Genomic DNA, 25,986 nt, shown 5'->3' with positions numbered 1-25,986 from the left:
ACTACAGCCACCAGCCTTTGCAATAATTAGGGGCCAGCAACTAACTGGCCTCAGAGCCTTGCATACCCTCTCTGCTCTGCAGAAGGAGTCCTCTTTCCTCACCTGGTCTCCATCAGGGCTGTGAAATGCTTGCAGAGGAGGACCTAGGCAGAGCTGACTGTCTTGCCCTGTTGATAAGCAGAGGGCTGAATCCGCTATGCTAGTGCACACATGCATATTTACGTGGCTTTAAATCAAGTTTGAACAGTTTTATGCAAATAAATTGCATTTATTCAAAACAACTCATTAAGTAATTCACCCACAATGTCCCAAAGGATGTTGCACAACACTTGGCAGCTAAACTTCACAGTCCCCCAAATAATCAACCACAGCCACAGATCCAATGCAGTGACCCGCAACTCTCCTGCTGCAGGCAAAAGCCTCGCTCCACGCACATAATAAAGCAAAGTGGATTGATTTAAGTCAAAGTGATCACCAATTTTAACCATGATAAATCAGCTGGCAGAATATCTGGATATAAATAATTGAGTCTGATGTTGTTTTGCATTGGAAGTCCTTAGCTATTTTCCTAAAGAAAGGCTGAGTCGGATCAATTCATAACCATTGCATTAGATTAATTTGCAATTTAATATAGACTTTACAACCAAAAGTGCTTTTTCCTAAGTAGATACACTGTAACTGTATGCATCTATTTAAGCACTTAAAATGTAAAATATATATTCAATTTTTTTAACTTTACCCAAACATTTTAGAACAGAGTGAGTAGCATATTTCTTACTTAAGAGAGGATGAGTAGATTTTGACTTGTGATTTAAGTCAAAGTGGACTAAGATAAAAACTGGCATTAAAATATGTTCATTTAGCATGTTAAAGTACTTCTCAGTACTAACAAATTAAATACAACTACTCTAAGCTACGTGTGCTGGATTTATAGGAAATGTGTAAGCAACCAAAATACCTCTTGCACCTACAGGCAATAGACATAAAAAGGGACTTTTATCGATAGTTACTTAAATTAACTGTTTCTTCACAGCCATCAAGATCTTCGAACTGGTGGGTCTCACCCTCTTGAAATTGCCTTTTGTGGCTGAAGAGGAAAGCAAGTTCTCTGCAGCTTTCTCAGCCTCCACCTGGCTCCTCACTTCTGGAGCCGCTCACCTGTGAGCTGAACTGGCTGAAATGATCTATGGTTAAAAGTTGGATTAATATCTGAACTAGTTTCATGCACTTAACCAAGGCATTCTCTGAGATCACTCATTTGATTTCCACTGATTGACCGCCCCATGGGTCGCAGCACCCCGAGCCAGCACCGTGGGGCTGCTCCGCAAGTCCCTCCTGCTGGCTGTGCCTGCTCAGGACCCTCCAGCTGAAGTCACTGGGGGGAAGATGAACTCCTAACGCAGCCCATCCCTGCAGTCCGGGGCACAACTCACCCGACAGACGTGCTGCAGGTAGGAACGGGCAGCGTTACATGGGCGAGGGCAGGGAGAGGCAGAGCACCCTGGTCCCTCACTGCCCTGGCCGCTCCAGGCGGCGGCGCAGCCTTTGGTCCCCATGCCAGACTTTGGGGCTGCCACCTCCGGATCTGCCACCCAGCCTCCAGATCTGCCACCCGGACGCCCCACAGCAAGGAGTCCCAGGCAAGGAGTCCGCATGCCCGGCGAGCCTGGTGAGCTGTGCTAGTAGTGGCTGTTGGCACACGGCCCAGAGTTTGTGCCAGTCTTTGGTGGTCCACGGACAACAGGCAGTGCCAGAGCCAGCAGAAAGCCTGGGGCTGCAGAGCCTGCCAGTATGGCCCACTCCACGCCTGAATGCTGGACCAGAGCTTTGCATCTTGTGACCGGGCATGGCACCCCCAGCCTGCCCCTCACCGGGGCTCCTCCGAGGGCCCCGTGCTGCAGCTCCCTCGCGCGGGCCATGCAGCTCTCCCACGGCCGGGCACGACCGCCCCACCGCATCCCACCGGCTCCAACACCTCAGGCAAAGCAGGGGCGGCCACGGGGAGCGGGGGCTGAGCTGTGCCCTGCTCCCCGTGCAGGCTTCGGGGGTAAACTCCAGCAACCCTGGCCAACGATTTTAGCATCAACTGTTAAACTGCTGCCTGAACTGCAGCGCTTTTAATGACTGGCGTGCAAACGTCGGCTGCCACCTCTCTGCTCCTCACCTCCCTTTGTGCAAGCGGCAAACTGACGCGCTGCTGTGGGTGGGCTCCTCGGCTCGCACTAGCTCCACACCTGGGTGCTGTGCTGGGCAGGTGCTACACTGCAGCTAACCCCAGCCTACTTGGCTTGGTGTAAGGGACACGGGGCAAAATGTAATGGTTTGTTATACTGAGGATCTCGGTCCACCCTTCTACAGATCCTACTGTCTTGATGCTGATAGAGTGCTCAAACGTTTGCGTTAGGAAAACAGACACAAAAAAAGCTACAAAGGGACTTTAAAATATGTCATGCTTGGTGCCACATTCAATAGCGTACAGTAATGAAGCACGGGGCTGCACAGTGAATAAGAAAGATAAAAAAAAGCCGAACAGCTGCCTCATTCATTGAGCACTATTAATCTGATCTGAAAGAGGCTGGGTTCCTATGGAAAAACAATGTGCGGCTTGTAATCAAAAAGCATCTCAAAGCATGTGCATAAGTGGTTTGATTCTCCCCTAAAAGGGGTGAAAAATCCAATTCAACTGTCGACAGCTAAAGATTTTTATATCAGCAGAAAGCAGATGCTTTGGCCAAGGATCAAAGTTTCCAGCACAGGTTTAGGCCATTCCGGAGGTCAGTTCCTGACCTCCAGATCTTCCCTTTGCAGCAATGAGGTTCTCCTGATTTTCTTTTCTTTTTTCACGGCTCACATAGCTGAGACAGAACAGAGCACCGGAAAAGGAATTTTAGGATCTACGTGGTACTGGGAAACCAGTGAGAGGCAAAGCCTGGGACAGAGGAGAGGAGCCTGCATGCCCAGGAGCAGAGGAGGGCTGGCACCACGGCCGGCAGCCACGCTCCTGCCCCTTAGGAAGCCACCATGCCGGCAGAGCCACGGCGCAAGCCCCACTCTCCTCACCCCTCTCTTTTCTGTCGGGCTCCCTTCCCTCTCCGGGCACAGAAAACAGCCAGCTGCGCAGGCTGGCTCCCGCCTCTTCCTCCTCCTGAAGGAAGCCACGGCATTCCTACACAGCCTCGGGACACAGGGCAGTGTCCTCCTCGGCCCTTGGGGAAAGGCCTTTGTGGTAAAGCAAGGCCTTTCCATTCCTCGAGTTAAAGATTGCCTCGGAGAAGATCAAATGCGAGAACATGATTTTGAGCTTTTTACTCCTCCTCTGTGATAGCAGATAAGGACCCAAGTAGAGCGCAGTGTGGGTGGGTGTATACTTAAATAGCGGGCACCATTCCGTGCCGCCGGGAGCTCACAGCACATCCCTGGTGTCAGTCAGTGTAAACACCTGGAATAAAGCCAGACACCACCTCTCTCGGCCTCCCCAGATCCACCCCGCAGCGCCGGGGCAGCACCAGGGTTGGCTCCACACTGGGCAGGAACCGGCAGTCACTGTTTCTGCCAGCAGTGACATCTGTGGTCGCCATTTTACACCAGATCCAGCTGAACACAGTCCAGAAGAGGAGAAAGGTCTGCGTTCCCCATGAAGGAGACAGTTCACGGACACGTTAGGCTGATGCTGCTGAAGAGGGCCCGTCCCCTCCCTGGGCTCCACAAGCGCACACTGACCCAGCGCAGGGAGCTGCCGCAGGTTAAAGCTAACAGGGAAAAATGTTATTTTAACCTACAGCAGCTCCTTGGTCTGGCTTTAACATGATTTAAAAGGGAAAAGAAAAAGAGTTGCCAGCACACAATGGAGAAGAAAAGCCCTTGGAAATCTCCGGGAGGAAGTCTCATCAGCTGTACATCACTGTTCCTCTAGATCTTTCCAAGCTATTTCAATAAGCTCCATCTCTCCTGATAGTTAGCAGCTTCCTAAGTACCACTCGTCTGCAAGAGGCTCTTATCTCTCTATGTATACATTTTTTATGCGATGTGCTGAGCCGTGATTCCTTGGAACAAGTTTTCCCTGCTTCCAGTGAAAAAGTAAATAGAAAACCTGTGCCTCATTGCTCCATCATTACAACTATGGTGGCAACTGGCCATGTGGAGGGCAGCCAGTGCTGCCCACCAGCTGCTGCAGAAAGCGTTTTCCCACGGGATATATCCCAGGTTTGGTCAGACACCTTGCAGGATTTCAGTGCCAGCACATGCTGCAGACAGAGAGAACTCTGATGACTGCTGGAGGCACTTTTGCGCTCTCCTAGGATCACTTCTGTATTGCCACCTTTTCTTACCAACGGGCCCCAAACAAGCTTGCGACTCACTTCCAAAGCGTTCCTGCCGCAGGACTTTGGGAATCGGTTTTCAAATGTGTTTTAATGACACAGACCCACAATTCATAACTATTTCAGAGAAACAAGCCTTAGCTTGGGCATGTTTCTGTCTCCTTAAAAAACAGACTATAATCTCATAAATCTTGTGGGTGTTTTGGATAATTTTATCCTGGGTCTCCACCACCCCCTCCCACAGAGCAACGCACAACCAAAAGCTGAGCTGAATGGCTCTTCTCGGAGGATAAGCAGCTGCGGGCCGAATGCAGGAGCAGGCAGGCAAGATAGAGAAGCTCCACTAGCATTAGGAAGGATCCTCGGGGCCTTGCACATTGGCCTCCTCTTTCCTTTGCCCAGGCTTATACTCCCTCCCTGTGCAAGGGCCATCACCAGCGTGCACCAGCAGTTCACGCAGACCAGGGTTAAAGGAGGAGCAAAGGTTCCCAGGTTATCAAACTCCAAATAAACTGCTATCTTAGGAGTTGCTACAGAACCCAGGCTGTCAAAATAAATCCATATTCCCTGTCCTACAGCCATGGTACGGAATGGGTCTGTGGTGCAAAACACCAGCACAACACTGTCAGCGGGCACGCAGAGCTCCACGCTGGACACCACTGCCACCAGCGACGAGCCCAGTTCCCACACTGGTGCTTTCCTGGCACAGCTGAGCAGGGAGCGGGACGGTGGCTGGAGGCTTGCACTGGGACTGGTGGAACACTTGGGCTCTCCGTGCCATGCTGCCAGCACGCCGGACCCTGGGCTGCAGCCCCGCTCTCCCACAGGCGGTCTGCTCAGCCCTGTTCAGTCACAGCACGCTGCTGGCCCCTGCCCACCCACTCTGTTTGCACAGCCCATCAACCAGGGTTACTCCCCAAATTCAGCTCTGCAGTGCACTGACACACACAAGGGCAGCCAGAAGAGTCCAGGCTTCACCAGCAAGTGTTAGGTCCTGCTGGAGATGATCCATGGAGCCAGAGAGGAGAGTGGCACTTGCCAGCCACACTGTCTGCAGGCAGTTGCTGAATATGGAGCACACTGGCTCTGCCCCCTTGTGAGCTCAGCACCATGCACCCCTTAATTACACCATCACACACCGCTGCTCAAAGACTACACCACCGACCAGACAATTTTTCCTTCTCCTTTGATACGACAGCAGCCTCTTATATTTTTTCTGTGCAGCAACGGCTGATGGTGAGGAGGGATTTTGTGCAACTGAGTGGTCCCCTGTGTTGATTCATATCATAGTGTATATAGGGCAGATCTACCCAAAGTCTGCACGTTAACTACATCAGCCCTGGTACCAGGGGTCCTGTGGGGAGCCGGGATGCCCTGGAGCGCAGGGCCACCCCAGGCCTCTGCCACCACGACCCCAGGAAGCCTTTCATGCTCTGCCAACACCTGAAGCCATCCCGGGAGCAACATGGATTTGGGATAGCAATTTATATAAAGCATACGTGACAGCAGATTTTCACTACGATTTTTACTATAGGATTTTTAACCCACAACAAACGTTAAATATAGTTTCATTCATCTTTTTCATATCAATTACTTCCATGAGCTCAGCATTTCTGTCTGCTGGGGTGTCCACAGTCAGCACCATGTTACTTAGCACATGGCAATCTGCACGGCAGAATAAAACTCTCTGTAGCTGCAGGGAAGCAGCCAGTGTAAGAGACTGCACCCTGTCCAGGAAGCCAGACCGGGCTGCGGGCAGGTCTGCTGCCGTGCCTGCCAGCGCCGTGCTGCAGCGGCCCTGCCAGCTGCTTCACAGGAGCTGCTGAGCGCCTGCAGCTGCCAAGCCAGCACAGGCAAAGCAACTGCACCTCCACATGCTCTTCATAGTTAAAGTCCATCCTGTGTTGTGGGCAAACACCAGGGGACAGAGCACACCGCAGCAGAGCAAGAGTTGGTGCAGAGCGAGTTGCCAGCAAGTTGGCACTCCCTGGCTCAGAAGAGATGTGTCCACTGGCATTTCCTACATTCCCCTGTTTTTTCTCTGCTTTTCTTTTAGGGAGAGGAAACAGCACAGCAGGTAGCATGCTTTACAGAAAGGGCCTTTTATTTACAGACACAACAGCCCTCCTTTCCAAACCGCCTGGTCAGAACCAGCGTCCCCTGTCGCACAGCCCCTCTGCAGCACCCAGAGCCACGTCGGCAAAGGCGCCGCAGCCCCCTCCCCACCTGCCCTGCGCCCACCACACCTCCCCTCCGGCCGCAGGCAAAGCTGTGTGCAGTCCCCATGCCTCTGTCGTCGGTGGGCAGCTTGCTCTGCCACGGCTTGTGGCCACTGCATCCCAGCCTCACCAGGCTGCAGAGACGCAGCATTGGTACTGCTTGCAGGATGGCCTGCAGCCGCGCTCATGGGCTTGTGGCACAGTGAATTCAAATCAAATCCCAAATGAATGGCAAGCCACACCGTCTCTTAGCAGCCTGCCTTCCCACCATCAGTCCTGGCTAAGCAGAAGTTCAGGAAAACTTCTCCTATCTCTCTTTTATAATATGAAAATTTATTTCTTCACTTCCCTTGGCTTAACAGAAGAATCAATGCTTTGTGCACTGGTTGTCAGGCTCTTCTTTCATTTGCATTAAAGAGATAACAAGCCAGAATATTAACCTGAAGTATCAGGTGACTGAGAAGGGGGATGAGGGCAGAGCCTTTTCTGCAGCCACAGAGGGAAATGAGCAGCTCCATCCTGCAGCAAAGGGAGGCCCTGACCTCAGTGGAGACCTCAAAGAGCCTCTCGCAAATGGAGCTGGGTGGTCCCACACCTCCAAGCTCCTTGGTCATAAGACATTGCTTTGCAGGTCCCCGACACATCACCAAAGCCCTGCATGTGGGAGGAGCCCTCCCACGGGACGGATGCCAGCAGAGGAAAGACATGCCAGACCCCGCTGCCTGGACACCACAGGACATCCTTCCACAGGATGCAGATCCTTCAGCATCACCCAGGCTTTCCCGGCTGCGACACGTCTAATGGGCCGTGTTTCAGCATGATCCCCTTTGCAGATGAGACCACATTCTCTCCAGGGCTGCAAATCCACCTTACTGACAGTAATCCCGCCAGTTTGGGAACCGATGACCTGGCCTGAAACCGCCAAGGCTGTCACCCCAGGGCTGCACCCAAACAGATGCCATGAGAGACAGCGGCTCCCACTCGGCACTGCCCACTCTGCCACTGCTGGTGAGAAGCAGAGCCCACATTCCCAGCATCGCCATGCAGCCATGCTCACACACCTCCCATAGACGGATGGTCTCTTCAGACGGCATCCTTGCATGCCCGGCTTCCCTGTGCAGCCCGGGCTCAGCCCACATGCTCCCAAATGGCACCACTACAAGAAACCCATCCACAGCTCCGTGCATCTCCAATACAAACAGCTTTCTGTCTCTCCTCCCAAATTAGCATCTGCCCCTCGAAGGGTCTCTTTGCTCTCAATATCACTCTTCCCCTCCACTACAGCACAAATTGTCGTTCCTCCTCCTGCCGGGCCACAAACATGACCTGCCCTGACTTCACTCCACCTCAGGGCTGCCAGCAGACTGGCCACCCCCTTGCACCTGCCATCCCCCAAAACCTGCTTGCAGGAGCACAGCGCCAACAGTCTGGTTGGGAGGAGCAGGAGCTGGGGTCCCATCGCGGTGGACCCCACAGCAGGCTGGGCAGGCCCAGGCACCTCCCAAAAAGCTCAGCCCCCAGACACACGGGACACTGCTACTTAAGAATCCTTCGGAAACTGCTAGTGGGAAGGGAGGGGAGGAGAGGAGGCAAGGACTCTTTCCCCAAACACTTGCCTGGAGTGCCTCAGCTGCCACACAGAGCTCCCAGAATAGAGGACAGCAAATTTTGGGCACCATGAAAAATATCCAGCTAAGTAGTGGAGTCGCCTACCAGGGGCCATGCAGGACAAAGGACTCTTCAGGCTGTAGGGCATCGTGTGGCTCCTGACCATGGTCCCAGGCACTCCCCAGCACAGGAGCAGAGTGTGTCAGCATGTGCCAAGCACTGCTCATCTCCCACAGCCCCAGCCTCTGCCCCTGCCCAGAAGAGTCCATAGCCCCCATCGCCTGCAAGGCTGTCCCATGCCCATAGGCTTCGGGAACCGTGCAACTCGCTGGGGCAACTCTGCCTGTCAGAAAGGAGGGCCATTTGCAAGCTGTGTCAGTCAGTACTCTGAGGGGTTTATAGCCTGGTTTTGTCCCCAGAAGAGCTCTTCACCTCCACAGCAGGAATGCCAGCAGCTACTTCTACACTGTGAGAAAGGGAGTCTCCTTTTGGTAATGAAGATGTGCCCAGTTCCCATCCAAGCACACCCCTCCCCAGTTTCTGCACTGCAGAAGGGCCCATCCTTCTGTCCTGTCTCCACCTGCATCTCTGTGTCTCACATGTCTCTGCAGAGTAGGAGACATGTCCTGTTCCTCCTGCACTCCAGGTTCCATTTCTCAAGCTGTTTGTATGGGTGTAGAGCAGCTTAGCCTCTCTCCCCTGAGCTCAGAGTCAGTGCAGATTGCTCAGACTATTTAACCTGAAAGTGCTGGCCCATCATTAGGATATAAACAGCGATGTGCCTGAGGAGACTGCCTTTTCAGAGACAAGGTCACAGCCTGGGGTGGAGATTTGATCCTAACAATGGAAACCACTAAGAGTGAATTCAAAGGCTTTCAGCTGAATAAACACAGTGATGGAGAGTTGCCAAGGAACCTAAAAGAGGCTTGAGACAACTCCAAGAGAGCTGGCAAACTTGACTTGAAAAGTCAGCTGCTTCACAGTCTGAAAACCCACCTGGAGGCTCCAACCCTGACAGAAGATGTGAACTTGAACAAACTGAGCTTTGGCCCAGCTGAAGTCCTGATCTCTGAAACGCTGGCAGCTAATGGATTCTGACTTGTTACTGAAAAGCTACCTGTCCACCCTGTGCCTGAAGATCCCAAAAGAGACAATCCCACCTTCTAGCAGAGCTTGCTATAGCAAAGCCCGTGGCACATCAGCCATGTCCTGCAGCTGCCAAGCCAGACCCAGAGTCCCAAAGACACCCGTGGGAGGAGGGAACAGGGTTACTTCTGACTGGGGAAGGGCTGGAGTTCAGTGAGCAAAACCCCTTCGGCACATCAGCCCCTTGCCGGCACCACACAGTCCTGCAGAGACCAGCGATCCCTGTTGGGGTCCTATCCCTTCTCCTTATGTTTTTGCTCTTCCTAGAGCAAGCAGGGAAGAAAGCTTCTTCTCTTGGATGACCTCTGATGCATGTGCCCCATTGCTCAGAGCAACTCAACCTCTGGACAGGTCCAGGAAGAAGAGCACAGCCAGGTCAGAGGAGGTGAGGAGTGCTCCCATTACAAGGCAGGCATTTGACTGCCTCTTTTGCAAGGTCCTGTCCCTTATTCCTGCCTACAGGACATCCTTCCCTTTCCTCAGCCTGCCTGAGTCCCAGTGTGCACCTGCAGGCTGAGATTCCTCCCAGGGTGCAGACACTAAGCCTGGCCTGGGGCGAGACCACCACACAGACCCACATAGCAGCCAAAGTGTCAGCCTCCCTGCTGCTTGTCCATCAGGGAGGGCCACTGCCACAGCAAAGCCAGACAAGCAGAGCAGCAAAAGCAGGGGAAGGACACCTCTGGGAAGATGCCTGTGGTTCAGGGTCTTCCCTGCCCTGCAGATGCAAACTTGGGGAACGACAGCTCGACGGCAGCTCCTCTGAAGGGCAAAGGCCTATCCCAGCCCAGGGAAAAGGGTCTGAGCAGCAAGAGACCACCATGCCAGGAGAGGGGTCCCCACCTGGCCTGAAGGACAGTGTGCTGCAGTCCTGCTAAGCCACAGCAGCCCTGAGAAGGACAGCTGGGCTCCAGTCAGACAGGTGCCAGCTCAACACCCACTAACTGCAGAGAGGAGCAGGATCCGTACGGGCCAGGAGCTGGAGCAGGGAAGAGGTCTAGGATCCTTGCTGCTCTTCAGCTGGGTGAGACCAAGGAACCCATGGCCTGTAAGAGAGGAGGAGGAGGCGGGGAACACACACAGCTCTAGAGCATCTATCCTGCGAGCTTCTCCAAAACACAGCAAACATCTTCCAACACATCCCAGAGTGCCTCATGGAGGAGATGGGATTGCGGCGGCAAGCCCAGCAGTGGCAGATGGGACAGGCTCAATCGCTCATTTTCCCCTTGTCCCCTTTCACGCTGGTCAGGCCACCATCCGCTCAGATGTCACCTTGCAGATGGGGACCAAGCCTGCCTGCTCAAGGCATAAGGAATGAACACTGTGAGTGCTCAGACCAGAGAGCTGATGCATGGGGATGATGCACAGGAGCCTAAAGAAGTTCAGGGCCAGTCACAGGACACCATACAGCTCTTAGGGATGCATACTGTTAAGCCAGCTGGGTTTTTCCTGCCTCCCTTTATTTAAGTGAAGGTACCTCAGCTAGCACAGAAGAGGAGTTTGCAAAACAGGCAGTTTCTGTTTGGGAAGTCAGTGCCCACCTGAATCATAAATGCAACAGCCCTCTGCAGGCACTGCCTTGGTCTGAAAGAAAGGGATGCCCCTGACAGCAGCCTGAGCATGGCTGTGTGCTGGTGACAGCACGGGAGTACTGTGCAGGGAGCCACACCGGGTGTCTGGCTCCTCTGGCTCCCCTCGCCCAGCCCGCAGGGCAGCAGAGGGTCTGACAGCACAGCCATCATACTGTCCTGATGCCCACAGCTCCCCAGGGCAGCTGTGCTGCGCAGGGCCGGTCCCTGCTCTGCAGGGAGCCTGCACCCAAATCTGCTTTCATCCTGCCTCTCTCTGCCCAGGGAAGCAGGTGCCACAGCACAGCCTCCGACTCCCATCCGCAGCCCATAAAATCCAGTGCACGCTGCCCCGTGGGACAGGCAGCAGGGACAGGGCTGGTCGGGCAGCCCTGCCCCTCCATGACCACCACGCACGACCTGCAAGCTCCTGCTACTCACACTGCAAAGCCCGAGCCCTGAGCTGTGACTGCAGTGAATTCCTCTGCACATCAACCAGGCTGGCGGTGCGCAGGCTGCGCTTGCCAGGATGCGAGCGCTGTGGTGCTCTTAGCTGCACCCAGCAGCACTGCCCCACATACCCAGCGCTCCCCACCACACCTCCGTCAGCACCCCAACTGCCTGCCCACCCCGCTAGGCTGTCGGAGGGGAGCAATGCCACCAGTCCCCAGCCCCAGGCAGCCTGCAGGTCTCCCCAGGGGCTCCTGCTCTGCTGGCTCCCACCCCCAGCCCACGGGAGGTTGCACCAGAAACATTTCCACTCTTAAGCTCTCTGATATGCATCTGCCCCTTGGGCAAGAGAGATCTGGGAGGGAAATTCCTACTTTATACATGCAAAGATGCTCTGCTTTGCTTGAAGTGCCCCATTCCCTCCACTGCCTCGGGTGATCTGCGGTCTGGCATGGCTGAGCAGCTCCACTCAGACTCTGGGACTATCCCCTGGTTGCAGTCGTCCACCCCCTGGAAGACTCGAAGGGGATAGGGGGGGTGTCCAGCATCGCTTCTTCCTCCCAAATGTCCACTCATACTCACAAAACAAAGACAGGGAAGGGAGGTGCGAAGCAGTGCCCATGGAACAGCAAAGCAAAGCAGAGAGGTAGATACCATGGCAATGTGCAGAGCAAGGGCCCTCACTGACAGTCCGTGGGCCCTGCCCCGTGATGCATCACACAATGGGATCTGGGGTGAGGGCTGGAGCAGGATGACACCCAGGTCTGGGCATCAGCTCGGGACGGAGGAGGAGCTGATGTGCTGGGGCTAATACAGCAGTGACGGGAAAAAGCCGACACTGTGTCCCCGACAGCCTTGCTCACAACCCCAGCAGGGGCTGGGGCAGGAGAGAGCAGGTGTAAAGCCCTTCCTGCAGCACAAGGTCAGTCCTTGCCAGAGCAGAGCGTCTGTCTGATTCTTCGACAGCAAAGGCAGCGCTGCCTCGCCTGCCTCTGCCGCTCCCCAGCGCTTGGCAGCTGAGCCTGCGGAGCTGTGCCTGTGAGCATGCCAGTACCTCAGCCCCAAGCGCTCGGCCCTCAGCCCCAGCACCGCTGTCCTCTAGCAAGCTTTCTGGCCCCAGCCACTACCCCTCTGTCACTGAGCAGGACCCCCAGGACAGTCTCCAAAAGACAGCTCTTTCCCCACCGGGAGATTTAGTCCCCTCCACCCCCAGCAATGCTCTGTTCGCCCCCAGTCTCACTGTCACCTCATCTCCCCCCACCCCACATCTCCAAGGGGCACCTCCTCTCCTGCCTGCAACACCTTGTCCCAGAGCAGAGGCTCTGTGAGCCCACATGTCCCCAGGCAAGCCACTGCTCCCAGCACTCCACCTCTAACAAGCACTCTTCACCAGGGCCACTGTTACTGCAGCCCTCCAGTGAACTTTTTCCCTGCGCTGACCAGGCTCAGTCTCCAAGCAGTCGCTCCCCACAAGCAGCCAGTGAGTGCCCCAGGTGACCCCCAGCACTGCTCCAGTCTGTAACAGCCACCCCTCAACCTCCACAGTCCACTGCGCCCTGCCAGACAGCTGCTGTGCCCAGGGGTAACCACCCGCCATGCCACCCTCTGCCCCTCCGTGCCACACGCGCTGCCCCACATCACAGCCACCCCCGGCTGATGCACCATGATGCCCGTGCCCTCCCGCATCACACCTCGGCTCCCGGCAGGTCACACCTGCGTGTCCCGCCTGCGGATCTGGCACCACGGCCTGGCACACCACACCTCGCCATACTGCCGTCCGGTGCAGTGGTGCACCAAGCAGACACTGCAACCTGCTGCGTTGCACCCAGGCCTGACACCTGGAACCCGCTGAGGTCCCCTCGGCATCCACGCACAGCCCACGCACACCCGGCTCGGTCTTGCCCACCCACGCCGCCAGCAAGCAGGCGGCTGTCAGTTCCCAGCACTGCGCTGCAGCTCCGTGTTCCCGCAGCCCAGCCCAGCCGGTACCGGTGCCGGAGCCGGCCCCTGTGCCGGTGGAGTACTGGTACCGGTACCATGCCGGTGCTGGAGCCTCCCGAGCGCTGCCCGCTCCCCACACCCAGCCCCGCTGTCCCCCGCACTCGGGGCAGCCGGCGGAGCGCAGCCTGGTCCCGGACCGGTGCGGGCCCCGGGCGGCGGGGAGCGGCCCTGGGCTGCGGCCGCACCGGAGGCCCCGGAGCGCCCCGGCCAGGCTGCGCCCCGGGAAGGTAGCGCCGCAGCCGGGGCTGCCCGGCCCGCTCCACCCGCGTCCCCGCCGGGCTCTGCGGGGAAGAGGGAAGCCGGGGCAATAGGGAGCGGGGCAGTGGGGAGCCGGGGCACCAGCGCAATGGGGAGGGGGACAATGGGGTGCCGGGGCACCAGCGCAATGGGGAGGGGGGCAATGGGGTGCCGGGGCAATGGGAAGCCGGGGCACCGGGGAGCCAGGGCAGCGGGGAGCCGTCCTGCCGGGCCCGCGGCCGGACGCCCCCCGCCCGCGGCGGTGCGAAGTTTGCCGAGTGGTACGGGGGCGGCAGCTGTCTCGGAGCGGGGCTGGGGCCGGGGCCGGGGCGGGCACTCACCGTCTGCTGGAGGTCGGGGATGCCGATGCGGACGACGATGGCGCCGGGTGCGGGCTCCTCCATGCGCGCCGGGGCCGCCAGCTTGGGGGAGCGGGGCCCGCCGGGGCCCCGGGCCGGGTCGAGCCGCGTCTCCTCCCGCAGGCCGGCGCCCGGCTCCCCGGCGGCGGCGGCGCGGGGCTGTCGCTCCGGCGGCGGCGGCGGCTCTGGCGGCGGCGACTCCGGGCTCTCATGTTTGCTGCCGGCGGGGCTCAGAGGCATGCTCCGTGCGGCGCGGCGGGGCGGCCGGCACCGGCACCGGGGGCCGCGCTCACAGCCCGCCCGGGGGCCCTGCGGGGTGAGGAGAGGGGGTGAGCGCGGCTGCCGCGACCCGCGGGGGCACCCCGGCTGGGACCCCGCGGGGGGACCCCGGCAGGGACGGTGCCCCGCCAGGGGCCCGGGAGAGGACCCCCACGCTGCACACGGGCATCCGCGCGGGGACCCCGCTGTCCGGTCCCGGCCCCCCCCCCCGGCCCCGGCAGGGACCTTCCTCGGTGGAGGACCTCCATACTGCACACGGGCACCCCCACAGGGACCCCACAGGGGGACACCGGCAAGGACCATCTCCTGGCTGGGACCCAGCGGAGGACACCCAACCTCCACTTGGGGACCTGGTGCGGACCCCCAGCAGGGGCCCGGTGGAGGACCCCCACACTCCACCCAGGCCACCCCCCCAGGGACCTTGTACAGGACCCCCGACGGCCCCACACAGAGATTCCCATCTTGTGGCCCTCACCCAGGAACCCCTAACCAACCACGCAGGAATCTCGCAGAGGCACCCCCACAGGGTTCCCTGTGGCAGGGACCCTGTGCGGACACCCCCCTCCCAGGGGTCCTCCTGTTGAGGGCCTTGCAGGGGACCACCCCCACCCTACATGGGAATCCCCATATCAGGGACCTCACCAAGGAGCCCCACACCACGTGGGGATCCCCACAAGTGCCCCCCCCCCCCCCCAAGGGCCAACTGCCACTGCATGCCCTCCCCAGCCCCCACAGTGGGCACAGCCCCCATTGCAGTGACTCCCACCAGCTGCACCAGAGGGACCCTTCCTCATCCTGGCAGCAAAGCCCTGGGTTTTACCGCATCCCAGGCACATGGACACCCAGAGCCTCTGCTCACCCAGGGAGGGCTCAGAGCACAGTGCACGCACCACAGCCAGCACAGGGGATCTGGACACAGTGCTCTGGGGCAGAGGACAGGTTGTTTCAGCTTCTGGGGCCTGCTCTGCTCCTTTGATCAACTGTCTCTCACCCCACCACCACCAATGCCTGCAGTTCATCCCAGTGGCTCTGTCCCCCTTCTGCAACCATGATCCTCCAACTCCACAGCTGCACCAGCATATCTGGAGGGCCTTCCTGGCTCCTTCCTCATCTGCCAGGAGGGACTCATGAGGGAGGCTGGACATCAGCAGGACAAGCAGGTGTGACTTGGAAGGGCTCAGCACCCTGCCTGTCTCTGGGTTTTACAAGGAAAGGTCTTGGTTCTGGCCCTGTAAACTGTTTATCCTGCAGTTGTTGGAGTGCAGCCCACTGTTCCCCGACACCCCTGCTCGGAGGCGGTCACCACACAGCACGTGTCTGTGCACACTCGCAAACAGCCAGACTGGCCCCTGGGCTGCAGGCTCCAGGAGTGTGTCCACCAGCCCATCGGGTGAGGAGCTGGGGCTGTCTGCCAGGGGTTTCCCAAACTGGCTCCTACTTGGACAACAGGATGCAGCGGTGCCCTTGTGCCAAAGTTTTGGGAGTGGAAGGATGGCTGACCTGTTTCCACCCCAGAGACTTGTCTCAGTCAGAGAAGCCATGTGCGCGCACACTGGAGTGGTGGCAGGCACAGCTACCGTTAGCTCCAACATAGAGCAGAGATGCCAGCAGCCGCCACCACAGGCTGCTATTTCTGCCAGTCCCCCCAACAGCGAGGGCTAATTAAAGCCAGGAGGACCCTGCCTGCCCAGCAGGTCAAGCCCTTGCTCCCAGGCAGGGACAGGCAGGCAACTGCTCTGCCAAGAGCAGATGGGATTCTGGGCTGAGCCCTGCAGGACTGTGCATGGGAGTGTGTCCGGTCCATCACTGGCTGGGATTCAAGGCTTTAATCTACGTGACAATCCTTAAACAGAAATAGCCCCCACACCACTGAGAGCTGGAGAGATTTACAGTATGGCCTGGATCTGTCCAGGAAATGACTAATGGCTCTTCCTTCAGCCCTCCCACCCTGAGGCCGAGGGACTGCACAAGGCAGGCATCAGTGAGAGCCTGACTCTGCCCGGGCAGCCAGCCCCAAGCAACTCTCCCAGCTGGAGCAGCATCTACTGCAAATGCCTTGCACTGGCAGGACAGGTGGAGAAGGCTACATCCACAGACCTGGAATTTCGGGGTCACAGGGGGACTCTAACAGGTCCTGGAGCATGAGAACTGCAACGCCATGGCACTAAGCCCCAGAACAGAAATCATGGCTTGATCAGGACAAACAATGAGATCAGCCCAGGAGCAACCAGCCAGTCTCTGGGCTCCTTTCCTTCAATCCACATCCGCACCCCTGCACTGGAGAGCCGCAGGTCCTCTCTGTCTGCTGCTGCTTCACCGATGCAACGACCAGGGAGTATCCAGCTTCCCCTGCACTCCCGTTGCCCCTCATCTCTCGGTGCCACCCTGGCATGGGTCCGGACGGGAGGACACAGTGCCATGAGAGTTTCAGTCATCCCCAACCGGTCCCTTTTTAAGGTATGAAAAAACATTCTTACCCAGCAGCAAAGCAAGCCAAAACCATGCCTTTCCAGGGTGCCCATCCCACAGCAGCTCTCCTGCTGTTTCTCCCCAGGCTCTGAGAACAGCTCTCTAGCAGGGCACTGGGGCAGGAGGAGACAAGACCAGCAGTGTTGGAAAGCCTCCTGCTCCACAGAGCACACAGCATACCCCATCATGCAGCTCTCCAGGCCCCAGGCAGAGGTGGATCAGAACTGCAGCTCCGCAGAGCACGTGCTGGGGCTGAGCAGCTCGCAGGTCTCAGGTGAAGGGATGCAGGCCTTGAAGCAGACAAGGCCACCCAGCAAATGTGAGGGCGGCAGGGAATAGGCTGAGCTCTGTGGCTTTGAGTCAGGGATACCAGGGACGAGGTGGGGCTGGTGAGGGAACAAGCGGCTGAAATGACCACGAGTCACAAACGTCTGAGAAGGAGCCACCGGCTGAGGTCTCTCACAGCACAAAAGACAAAGGAGTAAGAGTGGTCAGGAAGGGAAAAGGCAAAAATATCTGTCAAACAAAGGGCCAGAGAAGGGAGCACAGAAAGTCTGAACTGGGAATCCAGCAGGCGGAGTCACACTGAACAGCTCGAGGCCAAGAGAAGAAACCTGCAGCCACGTGAGCACAGGTCCACGGGGCCTCTCCCAGTCTGCCAACAGCTGCATGCCAGGGTCCCAGGGAACGGGTGAGGTTGGCACAGCATTCAGGGAGGCTGTCCCATCCTCGCATGCACACTGAGACACAGCACGACCAGGAGGCACAGCGTACGGCCGGGTCCGAGGAGCGCCCAGCAGCCTGTGGCGAGGGGCTGAGGGCAGCACAGGACCGCGCAGACCCTTGGCAGGACCCGTCACGACCCACACATGACCCTGAGAGCCTGTGGTCTCAAATCTCAACAGCTGATGCCCTGGCAGAGGAAGCGGAGCTGAGGGAAGCCAGGTCTGTCCAGAGGACGCTGTGTCCATGCCAGCTGCTCGGCAAGGCTGGGAGATGGGCAAACGAAGGGCCCATGTCAGAACTCCCTGGCCTGGGATTGCTCCCCGAGGCTGGCAGCTGCCATGGGACAGGCAGAGCCTCGCCAGACATGCCATCGTGGGAGACTGGCTCTGCCTGGCTCTTGGTCAGGCCTGAAAGTAGCCCAAGGCTAGATGCAAAACAAGCTGTCACCACTGCTGTTCAGCTACTGCCCCACGCTTGGAGCAAGGACTGGGTCTGGGCCAGGCTTGTGACTGATTTTTTTTTTTTTTTTACTAGTGACTTGGAAGAAGGGATCAAACAGCACCTTAATGAAATGTGGTGTGAAACTGGGAGTAGGCAAGTGAAAAGGCCCTGAAGAGATCAGAAACAAGAGCAGGAGGAACACAAAGTTCTGCTTGGAAAAACGCACATAGTAAGGAGATAAATCATCAGAAATACAAGCGACACGTGGTCTGACTGCATCCCGTGGGCATGCATGCACACAGAGGCTGGCAGACCCTGGAACAGATGGGACAACGGCAATGCACACTTTTGTACACCCTCGCAAGCACCAGAGCAGGAAGACCTCCTGCAGCTGGGGCACATGTGTACACCTGCACCTTCACAGAGCTGGCGAGGATCCATGAGCTGCAGGAAGCCTAGAGCCAACACAGAGGAATACTTTGGATGCAGATCCATCTGCCCAAAGATGTTGGGGAAGGATCCCAAGCTCTGCCCATCACCTCTCTGGAGCCGTGCCCGTGGAAGGGCACACCTTGCTGACAGCGAGCACCATTCTGCACAAGACCCCCCCCAAATGCTACAGCTCTTGTCTGAACGTGCGCTGCCGCAGAAGGGCCTGGCTCCCACCCGCTGCCTTCCCCACTCTGACACACCGCCGCACAGGGAATTAAGCGAGAGCAATGCCACAACCGTCCCTTCGCATTGCCTCAGCTAGCACAACTCCAGCCACCCTCAGATACCACCCTGCGGCAACAAATCGAGCAGGCCAGGATCTACGCCCTAAGTCAGCCCTGCAACCAGGGTGTCCCAGTGGGCAGAGGTGGCTCTGGCTCGTGGCCTCTTGGGGGCAAATCTCCCTCTGCTCAGCCAGGCAGTAGCACCCATCTGAGCCTGTGCCTCTGGTCTTCTGCCTGTAGTTCCGTTCAACTATTGCTGTTCATTGGTTTTATTTCTTTCCTTTTTTCTGTCTTGTTATTTCACTAGGGGGAAAAATTAAATGCTCCAGATGGTAATTGTCAGGATTATTCTTGCTTTTTTTCCCAATCTTCTGGTACCTCATTAGTTCCCAATAATGTTTAAACAACTGTGAATGGCTGGAAAAATGCACTGGCCACCCCCACCCCCGAACTCCATTACAGACTTGCAGAGTCATTCACATTCATTTTCTCTTATTAAATCAACTTCTCTGCTGAGGAAAAAAAAAATCACTTATCTTGAAAAAAGATACAAGTTGAATATCTTAGAAATTATAATCCAATGAGTCTTATTCTAACACCAGGAAAAACGGATGAAAAGTCATCAAAGAGAGTTATAGAATCTTTCAAGAAGATTTTATAGTGACAGGAACAAATCAGTAATGCTTCCATCAAAGAAAGTCACGCCTCACTAGTCTAGCAGAGCTCCCTGCATGTGCCACCAGGAGCACCAATAAGTGAAACCCAGATTAGAGCAGTTCATTTGGATTTCAAAATACTCTTTGCAATACCCCTCACAAGAGGTTATAAAGTTTAACCACCTTTACCTCTTATGCTGTGAGAAACAGCATTCGCCAATGGCCTGCCCCACTCTCCACCATTCTCAGTGTTAAAGTCTAAACCACCTTCCCTGCCATCTCTCACAATTCCCTCCATCAAGGGCAGCCATGCCATGGGGATCATCCCATGCTACCCTGCTGAACACTGCTCTGGCATCTTTGGAGTTCTCCATCAGGGCTCCAGGTCCCTGCAGGGATAGAGGTAATGCAGAACCATGCCCATCACTTGGTGTATCACTGAATTACTCCTCCTCTGGAGGGAAGGCATCCAGCTGGGATAATCCTGGGAAATGTGCGGTGCTAGCACTGTGACGGTGGGACCTAGAAAGGTGCAACAGGTAAGATCCGAGGAAGACAAGCAGCCCCAGGGCATGATAAGAGCAGGAAGAAGAAACCAAGGCACTCCCCACAGCAAGCTGGCACCTCCCCTGGGAGGAGGGAAGGAAAGTGCTGCCACTCTGTCCTGTGGCAGGGGGAAGAGTGGGTTGGTGCAACCAAAGGGAGCCCGGAGAGGGCTGCAAAGACCTGCGGCTGTTGTCAGCATTGGCACCAGGTCCTGCAGCCTGGGATGAGAGCCCAGCGCTGTGCGGAGCCAGAGCCGGCCAGCACCAGGCTGTGAGAGAGTGGGAGGTTGCTCTTTCCATCCTCAGGGACAGGGCTGCTGGCACCCCAGGTGGCAAGTCTGAAATCCTCTTACCAAACTCCTTCCTCCAGGTCTCCTCTCATGCTCTCTCCTCTTCCTGGAAAGCTGTTTCAGACCCTTCTTTGCTGTGATGGTTAGAAATGGCCTAATTTCTAGCCCACTCATTCACGGCTAGTTTACCCTACTCTTGCGTCAGCATTGTCTGTTAGCCTGTGCAGCTCTTCTCTCCTCCTTTGTTTATGTAAGTATTTATATACATATCACAGGCAGCAATTAGATCCAAACTCAGACTTCACTTTGCAGGCTAAACAAGTGCCACTTATGTGATCTCCGCTTGTATGGCAGACCCCTTCCCCCAGGGACACACTTGGATGGACCGACAGACTCAGGAGGGGCCCCGGTCACAGAAACCAGTTGCAGGTTGGATTCATACTTAAGGACACAAAATAATGCACTTCAAAAGGAGTCCTGTGCATGGCTCATGCCTTTTCAGGCTTCAAAACCCTTGTCACCCAGAGTGCCCATCGCAGGGAGGTCTCAGCTCTCACCCCAGCAGCAGTCCCACAGATGCTAACAGTCTGCTAGGGAGTATTGGAAACAAAAGGATAATAGCAGCTGACACCTGAACAGCAACAGGCACAATCTTTCCAGAATCAAGGGAAATCTTACAAGTCTTACCATGGGGGCAAAGCAGAACCGCACACCTTCTGCATCTTCCTCTGCAGGGGCTGTTGGCCACCCAGGCATTGTGGCCACAAACACCTGAGTGGGTTAACCTGCACCCAGCCACACTGTCTTGCAGAAACCTCCAAGCAGCAATCTACTACAGCAAACAATGCAGCCTGCCTGGGACTGGCAGTTTTCCCTGGCTGAATCAGGGTTAAATTTCCTCACCTTTCCAGCACCTGCTTTCCCATGCAAATCGAGCCTGCTGGTGCACACTGCCTAGGGCTTCGCCTCTCCACTCACATGCCCAGTGACTCTACGACTCCCAAAAGGCCTGGCCCTTTGAGGAAAGGGTCCCGGACATGCAATGGGAGCATCTGGCTCACCACATCCCCAGGTGAGCCTGCACAGCAAGGGCTGGTGCTTCAGGCATGGTACAGGAGGCTGCAGGCAGCTGCTCTCTAGCACCAGTGCTGCTTTCCTGGGAGACACAGCAGGGACTGATAGCTAGTGCAGCACCGACTCAGTGGACACCAGGTACTTGGGCCAGGCTGACATGTGGGAGAAGCACACACAGCCCAGCTCTCCCCCATGGCTGCACGCCAGCAGGACACAAAGCTGCACCAGGTCCCTGTGCTCTGGGGCTCTTCACGCCACACCAGGGTTGTGAGTGGATAAGCAGCATCACAAGTAGGGGCCAAGAAGAGATGCGGCATCCTGCTGGGGTGTTGCTGCCGGGGTGGGTGCAAAGAGCAGCACACAGGGCTGTCGCTACTGGGATCACTGGGAATGGGCCCCATGCACTGGGGCTGTTGCGGTTGCAGCAGGAAGAGCTGTTGGGGTACTGCCTCTGCCTCACTGCTAGTGAAAGGACCGACTAGGACAGATTTCACCTGACTTCAGATCAGCACCGAGGCAGCTGCTCTGGGACAGGACAGCATGTCCACCCACCTGCACCCACCAGCATCAACCCTGCCCTGCCAGACCCTGCAGATGTGACCACGGAGCACAGGCAATGCCTGCCCCTCCAGAGACCGGACCCGACGCTTGCTCCAGCGGCTCCCACCCCAGGCTCCGCTCCCGCAGCAGCACCGAGCCTGGCCGCAGCTCTGCATGCAGGTGCTGTGCAAGCTCCTCATCACTCCCGAGTCCTTCCAGGACCAGGGAGCCCTGGGTCATGTTTAACAGCCCTGCTCGGGGCCCCCAGCCCTCCCGCGCCACTGCAGGGAGTCAAGCCCTCACCTCAAAGGATTGGGGAGCGTCCGCTTTCGCTTGGCTGGCAATGCCCATGGGACAAGCAGAGTCGTCCTCTCGCACAGGCCAGACGTTACTGATTTACCAGGGGCGGCTGCAGCTGCAGCTGGAACACACGGTCGATGGTTACAGGCACTGTGGAAGGCACGGTGGCCTCCGCGGGGGGGACGGGGAGCGGGAGGGACTGTGCTGCTCTGCCCCCACCATGAGGCCTGAGCTCAGTGCCCCGCACAGGGTGTCGGGAGTCTGGGGCTCCCACAGGGAGCCTTCCCACTGACCCAGGGCTAGTCCTCAGTATCCTGCCAGCTCCATGCCTGCAGCTACTAGGCAGGGCCCTGCCCAGAGCCAGGGCTCCACAATGCCGGAGTCGTCCCTCTTGCTTATCTGGGCACAAGCAGGTCAGTCAGCCCTGCTGTTTGCCATGGCTCCGTCCCAGCCCCATGTGACAGGTAGCACAAAGCGGTCTGTACCAGCCCAATCTTGTCCTTTGCCACCGCTGCCCATGTCCTCCAGAACTGACCCATGCAGGCAGAGGCAGGGGCAGGCACAGGACTGTGCTTACTGTGGCCCCAGACCGAGCGTCAGGATGCACAGAGCTAACGAGGAGAGGGAGAGGGAGCAGTGCCTATTGATCAGCCTGCGTGTGGCTGCAGTGTCCTACAGCGCCTGATGGGTAATTCTCCTGCCAATTGATTTTCCCTCTCTCTGTTTGCCAGGGTTAGTGGGTCACTGGGGATGGGTGGATGATTAAAGGGCAAGTCCCGCAATGCACTGCTCTTGGAAGCAAACCTGCTGCGGTGCTGACCCCAGTGAGGGGCAGCAGGATAAGGAGCAGCATCCTATGCCCACACAGTGCAGGCCTGGGAACACCGGGGCTCCTTTGTGTCCAGCAAAGGGGCATGGGCATCAGTCTTACGCACAGGGATTCCTGAGAGTTGTCCTTAAAAGCTGTCCTGCAGTCCCACAGCCCTTCACCACATTCCCACGTCTGCTGTGGGAGAGGAGCGCAGTGTCTGGCCACCAGCAAGCGCAGCACCACAAAACCACAGGAGCCAATTCCCAGCTGGCCTAGACCCGGGGCAGCCCCACTTGGCCAAAGCAAAGGCTTTCTGCTCACTCCTGCTACTGTCCCAACTGGAGCTGACTCTGCAGGTCAACAGGACAGACGGTGGTAATCCCTGGCCCAAAACATGCATGCTTCCAGCTGGTCACAGCCCTGCACACACTCCTGGCTGCCTACCTCCCACAGGGCCATGTACCCCCAGCTCCAGGACATGTCATCCATACCACCTGCCCCATCCCTGCCCCATCACCCCACAGGGGACACAGGACTGCCCGCCTTGTGGGAAGGAGCCAGACCCCTCGGAGGTGACCCCATGGGCAGCAGAGCTCCCTGCCAGCCTGCGCAGGGCACAGCAGGAGCCAACAGCCCCAGCCAAGCCCCTCTGCCACCATGGTGGAGGAGCAGCACCCACTGGCTGGTCCCAGTCAGGAGGAAGGAGCACAGGCCAGCAAACCCTCTCTCTGTCCCTGCAGTCCCCACATGGAGTACAGTGCTATGTGGTGCCAGGCACTGGCCACACAGCCCTGAGAGTGGCTTCTTGGGGCAGCACAGCCACTGCCAGGCTCAGCCCTGCCTGCTGCATGGCCACATGCCCCCTTCCCTTGGCGGGCTGGGCAGGTAGCACAGTGGCCTGGTGAGCAGGACAGCACATGCATGCTGAGGCTGTACCACACAGGCATTTCAGCGGCAATGTTGGTACACACTGGTTTGGTCTTTGCCCCCATCCCTGTGCACTCACTTCCACCCCTGGGCTGGACATGCAGTCACACAGGCAACCCATGCTGCCAGCTGGCCCAGGGAGCTGGCCCAGGTTAAAACCAAGCCCATTTTGTCCTGATGGCTTTTAGCAGGAGCAGCTCACAGCTCTAGCTGTTCCTGTAAAGCAGAAGTGGCGATGAACAGTGACACAAGAGCAGGAATGAGGGGCTGGGGTGGAAAGTCTGTAACCCAGCCCTATCAGACTGCACACACAACCCTGGCCGTATGTGTGGCCTCTTAAATCCAGGTTTCTGTCACACACCCACCTCCCTGGGGTCTGTTGCTTGCACTCTGGCTGTTCCCCACCCTCTCTGAACCAGCCAGCTCCTGGTCTTGCACAGGAACTGCTAACTCTCAGGCAATTTTGGGTTTGTAGCACCCCTGCCTCATTCCTTGGGCTCTGTGCATCCTTGGTTGCCCTCAGAGAGAACACCTCTGTGTGGGGCTCCAGGCTCCCACAGCAGCAGCAAGATGCAAGCAGCTGCCCTGGCCATGGTCAGCACCCCCGGGACACTGCTCATGCGAGGACAGTCCCTCGAGCCTCCTCCCAGCCTGGGCTCACTCCAGTACAAATTCAGAGTGGAGAACCACCTCCCAGACAAACCCTTTCCCTCTCCGACTGACCCACATCTCAGCTCTCCCCAACCTCTTCTCCATCAGAGATGAGACAAGTCCCCGTTGCTTCCTGCCCTGCAGCCCCGTCTCGTATCTGTGCCGGTTCCCGGTGAAGCATCAGTGACCACGGTCCTTCCTCCCGGGCTGCCCTCACCCTTCCCTGTGCAGCATGCGCTCGGAGTCAGCCCCATGGGCCATGCAGCACCCCAGCCCGTCCCCACAGGACCCCATCTCAAGGTGGATCTGGCTGAAGGGAGAAACAGAGCCTAGGGAAAGGCAGAGGTGGCTGAAGACTTTGAAGCTTGCCGGACCTATTCCCCTACGATGCAGCTGAGAACCACGGGCTCCATGTGCCATGAGGAGCTGGCGGCACTAATGCAGGGCTCCAGGGATGTGGTGACTGCTGCTCTAGTGGGGAGGGTGTCACAGCCCAACACGGCTGTCTGCAAGCCACATGTCCTTCCTTGCCGGGCATGGAGACCCAGGCAGGGACAGCGAACGGCCACTCCAGCCCCGGACCCTCGGGGTCTGCAGAGTCCAGTAGAGCACACAGCCCATGGGGCAGCTCAGCACCGAGAGCTGCCCATGCAGCCTCTCCCACCCCAGGAAGGTGTCTCCAGAGCAGGAGCCAGGGGATGGCTGCAATGAGAAAAGCCTCAATGGGAGGCACCGGGGATCCTGGGGGCTTCCTACACCCCCCCTGCAGTAACTCTGAGCACGAGCAGTGCGTAGCCATAGGAACATCACTTAACACAGTCACCTTGGTAACCACAGCTACAAGCTCTCACAGAGCACATGCTAGGCCCTGTGCACCCCCAGTTGGGGTCCCCCCCGAGTTGCAGCCTGCTGCCTGCCCAGTCAGCAGGTCACACTGCCATGCGGGACCAGCAGGGACAGGGACAGACCTTTCCTCACTGGCAGCACTGCACCATCCACAGTACCACGAGAGCCACTGGAAATCACCACCAAGACCGGAGCAGGGAGTCAGACTCTTCCAGAGTCCCGTGGACCAGCCTGGCCACAGACACCTCTGCCCAGAGGCGTGCACTGGGTGGACTGGCATCTCTTCTGGTCCCACAAGTCACTGAACCCCCATCAGCTCCGCATGTGGAGCCAGAGCATTAAGACCCTCACACACACACTCCCGGTCCACCAGTGCAGGAGAGCAGCATGCCTGGGTGAGGACACAGCCAGGAGGAACAGGACCCCGGAGCCTGCCCCACCATGGACAGGCTGGCAGAAAGCACATCTGCTCCCTCCATCTTCCCACACCACCGCTGGGCACAGCTGCAGGGAAGCACACCCCAGGAAGGTGGTACAGCCCAAGGACAAGTAAATCCAAGCATTAGGTTCCCACACCTCCCACCCTCATCTCAGCAAGCGCCTCTGTGTCCCTGCACAGTGGGCAGCCGACACAGACCCACGGCAGCACAGCCAGGTGAACACCCAGCCCCTTGATGTGTGGGCGATGCCATGGCCCAGGCTGACCCAGCTTGCCATCCTGCACAGCTGTAGGGCTGCACAGACTTCAGGACTGCCTTGTACCTGTTGCAATCCCGCACCATTCCTCCACCCTCCCGGCTCCAGCTTC

At 57.5% G+C, this 25,986-nt stretch overlaps 1 protein-coding gene across 14 annotated transcripts in view; it reads right to left on the bottom strand.

Annotated features, from left to right (window-relative positions):
- SHANK3 (SH3 and multiple ankyrin repeat domains 3) overlaps nt 1–25,986 on the bottom strand; it is a 383,319-nt gene that overhangs the window by 344,724 nt on the left and 12,609 nt on the right. For all 14 annotated transcript variants that reach the window (XM_049813564.1, XM_049813569.1, XM_049813570.1 and 11 more), the window contains one exon: nt 13,890–14,216. In XM_049813564.1, the coding sequence (XP_049669521.1) occupies nt 13,890–14,147 (258 nt within the window). In that variant the 5' untranslated portion in view covers nt 14,148–14,216. The remainder of the gene's footprint in view (nt 1–13,889; nt 14,217–25,986) is intronic.

Source organism: Accipiter gentilis, chromosome 11 (genome assembly GCF_929443795.1).
Source record: "Accipiter gentilis chromosome 11, bAccGen1.1, whole genome shotgun sequence".
Lineage (NCBI taxonomy): Eukaryota > Metazoa > Chordata > Aves > Accipitriformes > Accipitridae > Astur > Astur gentilis.
This window is presented reverse-complemented; position numbering and strand designations above follow the sequence as displayed.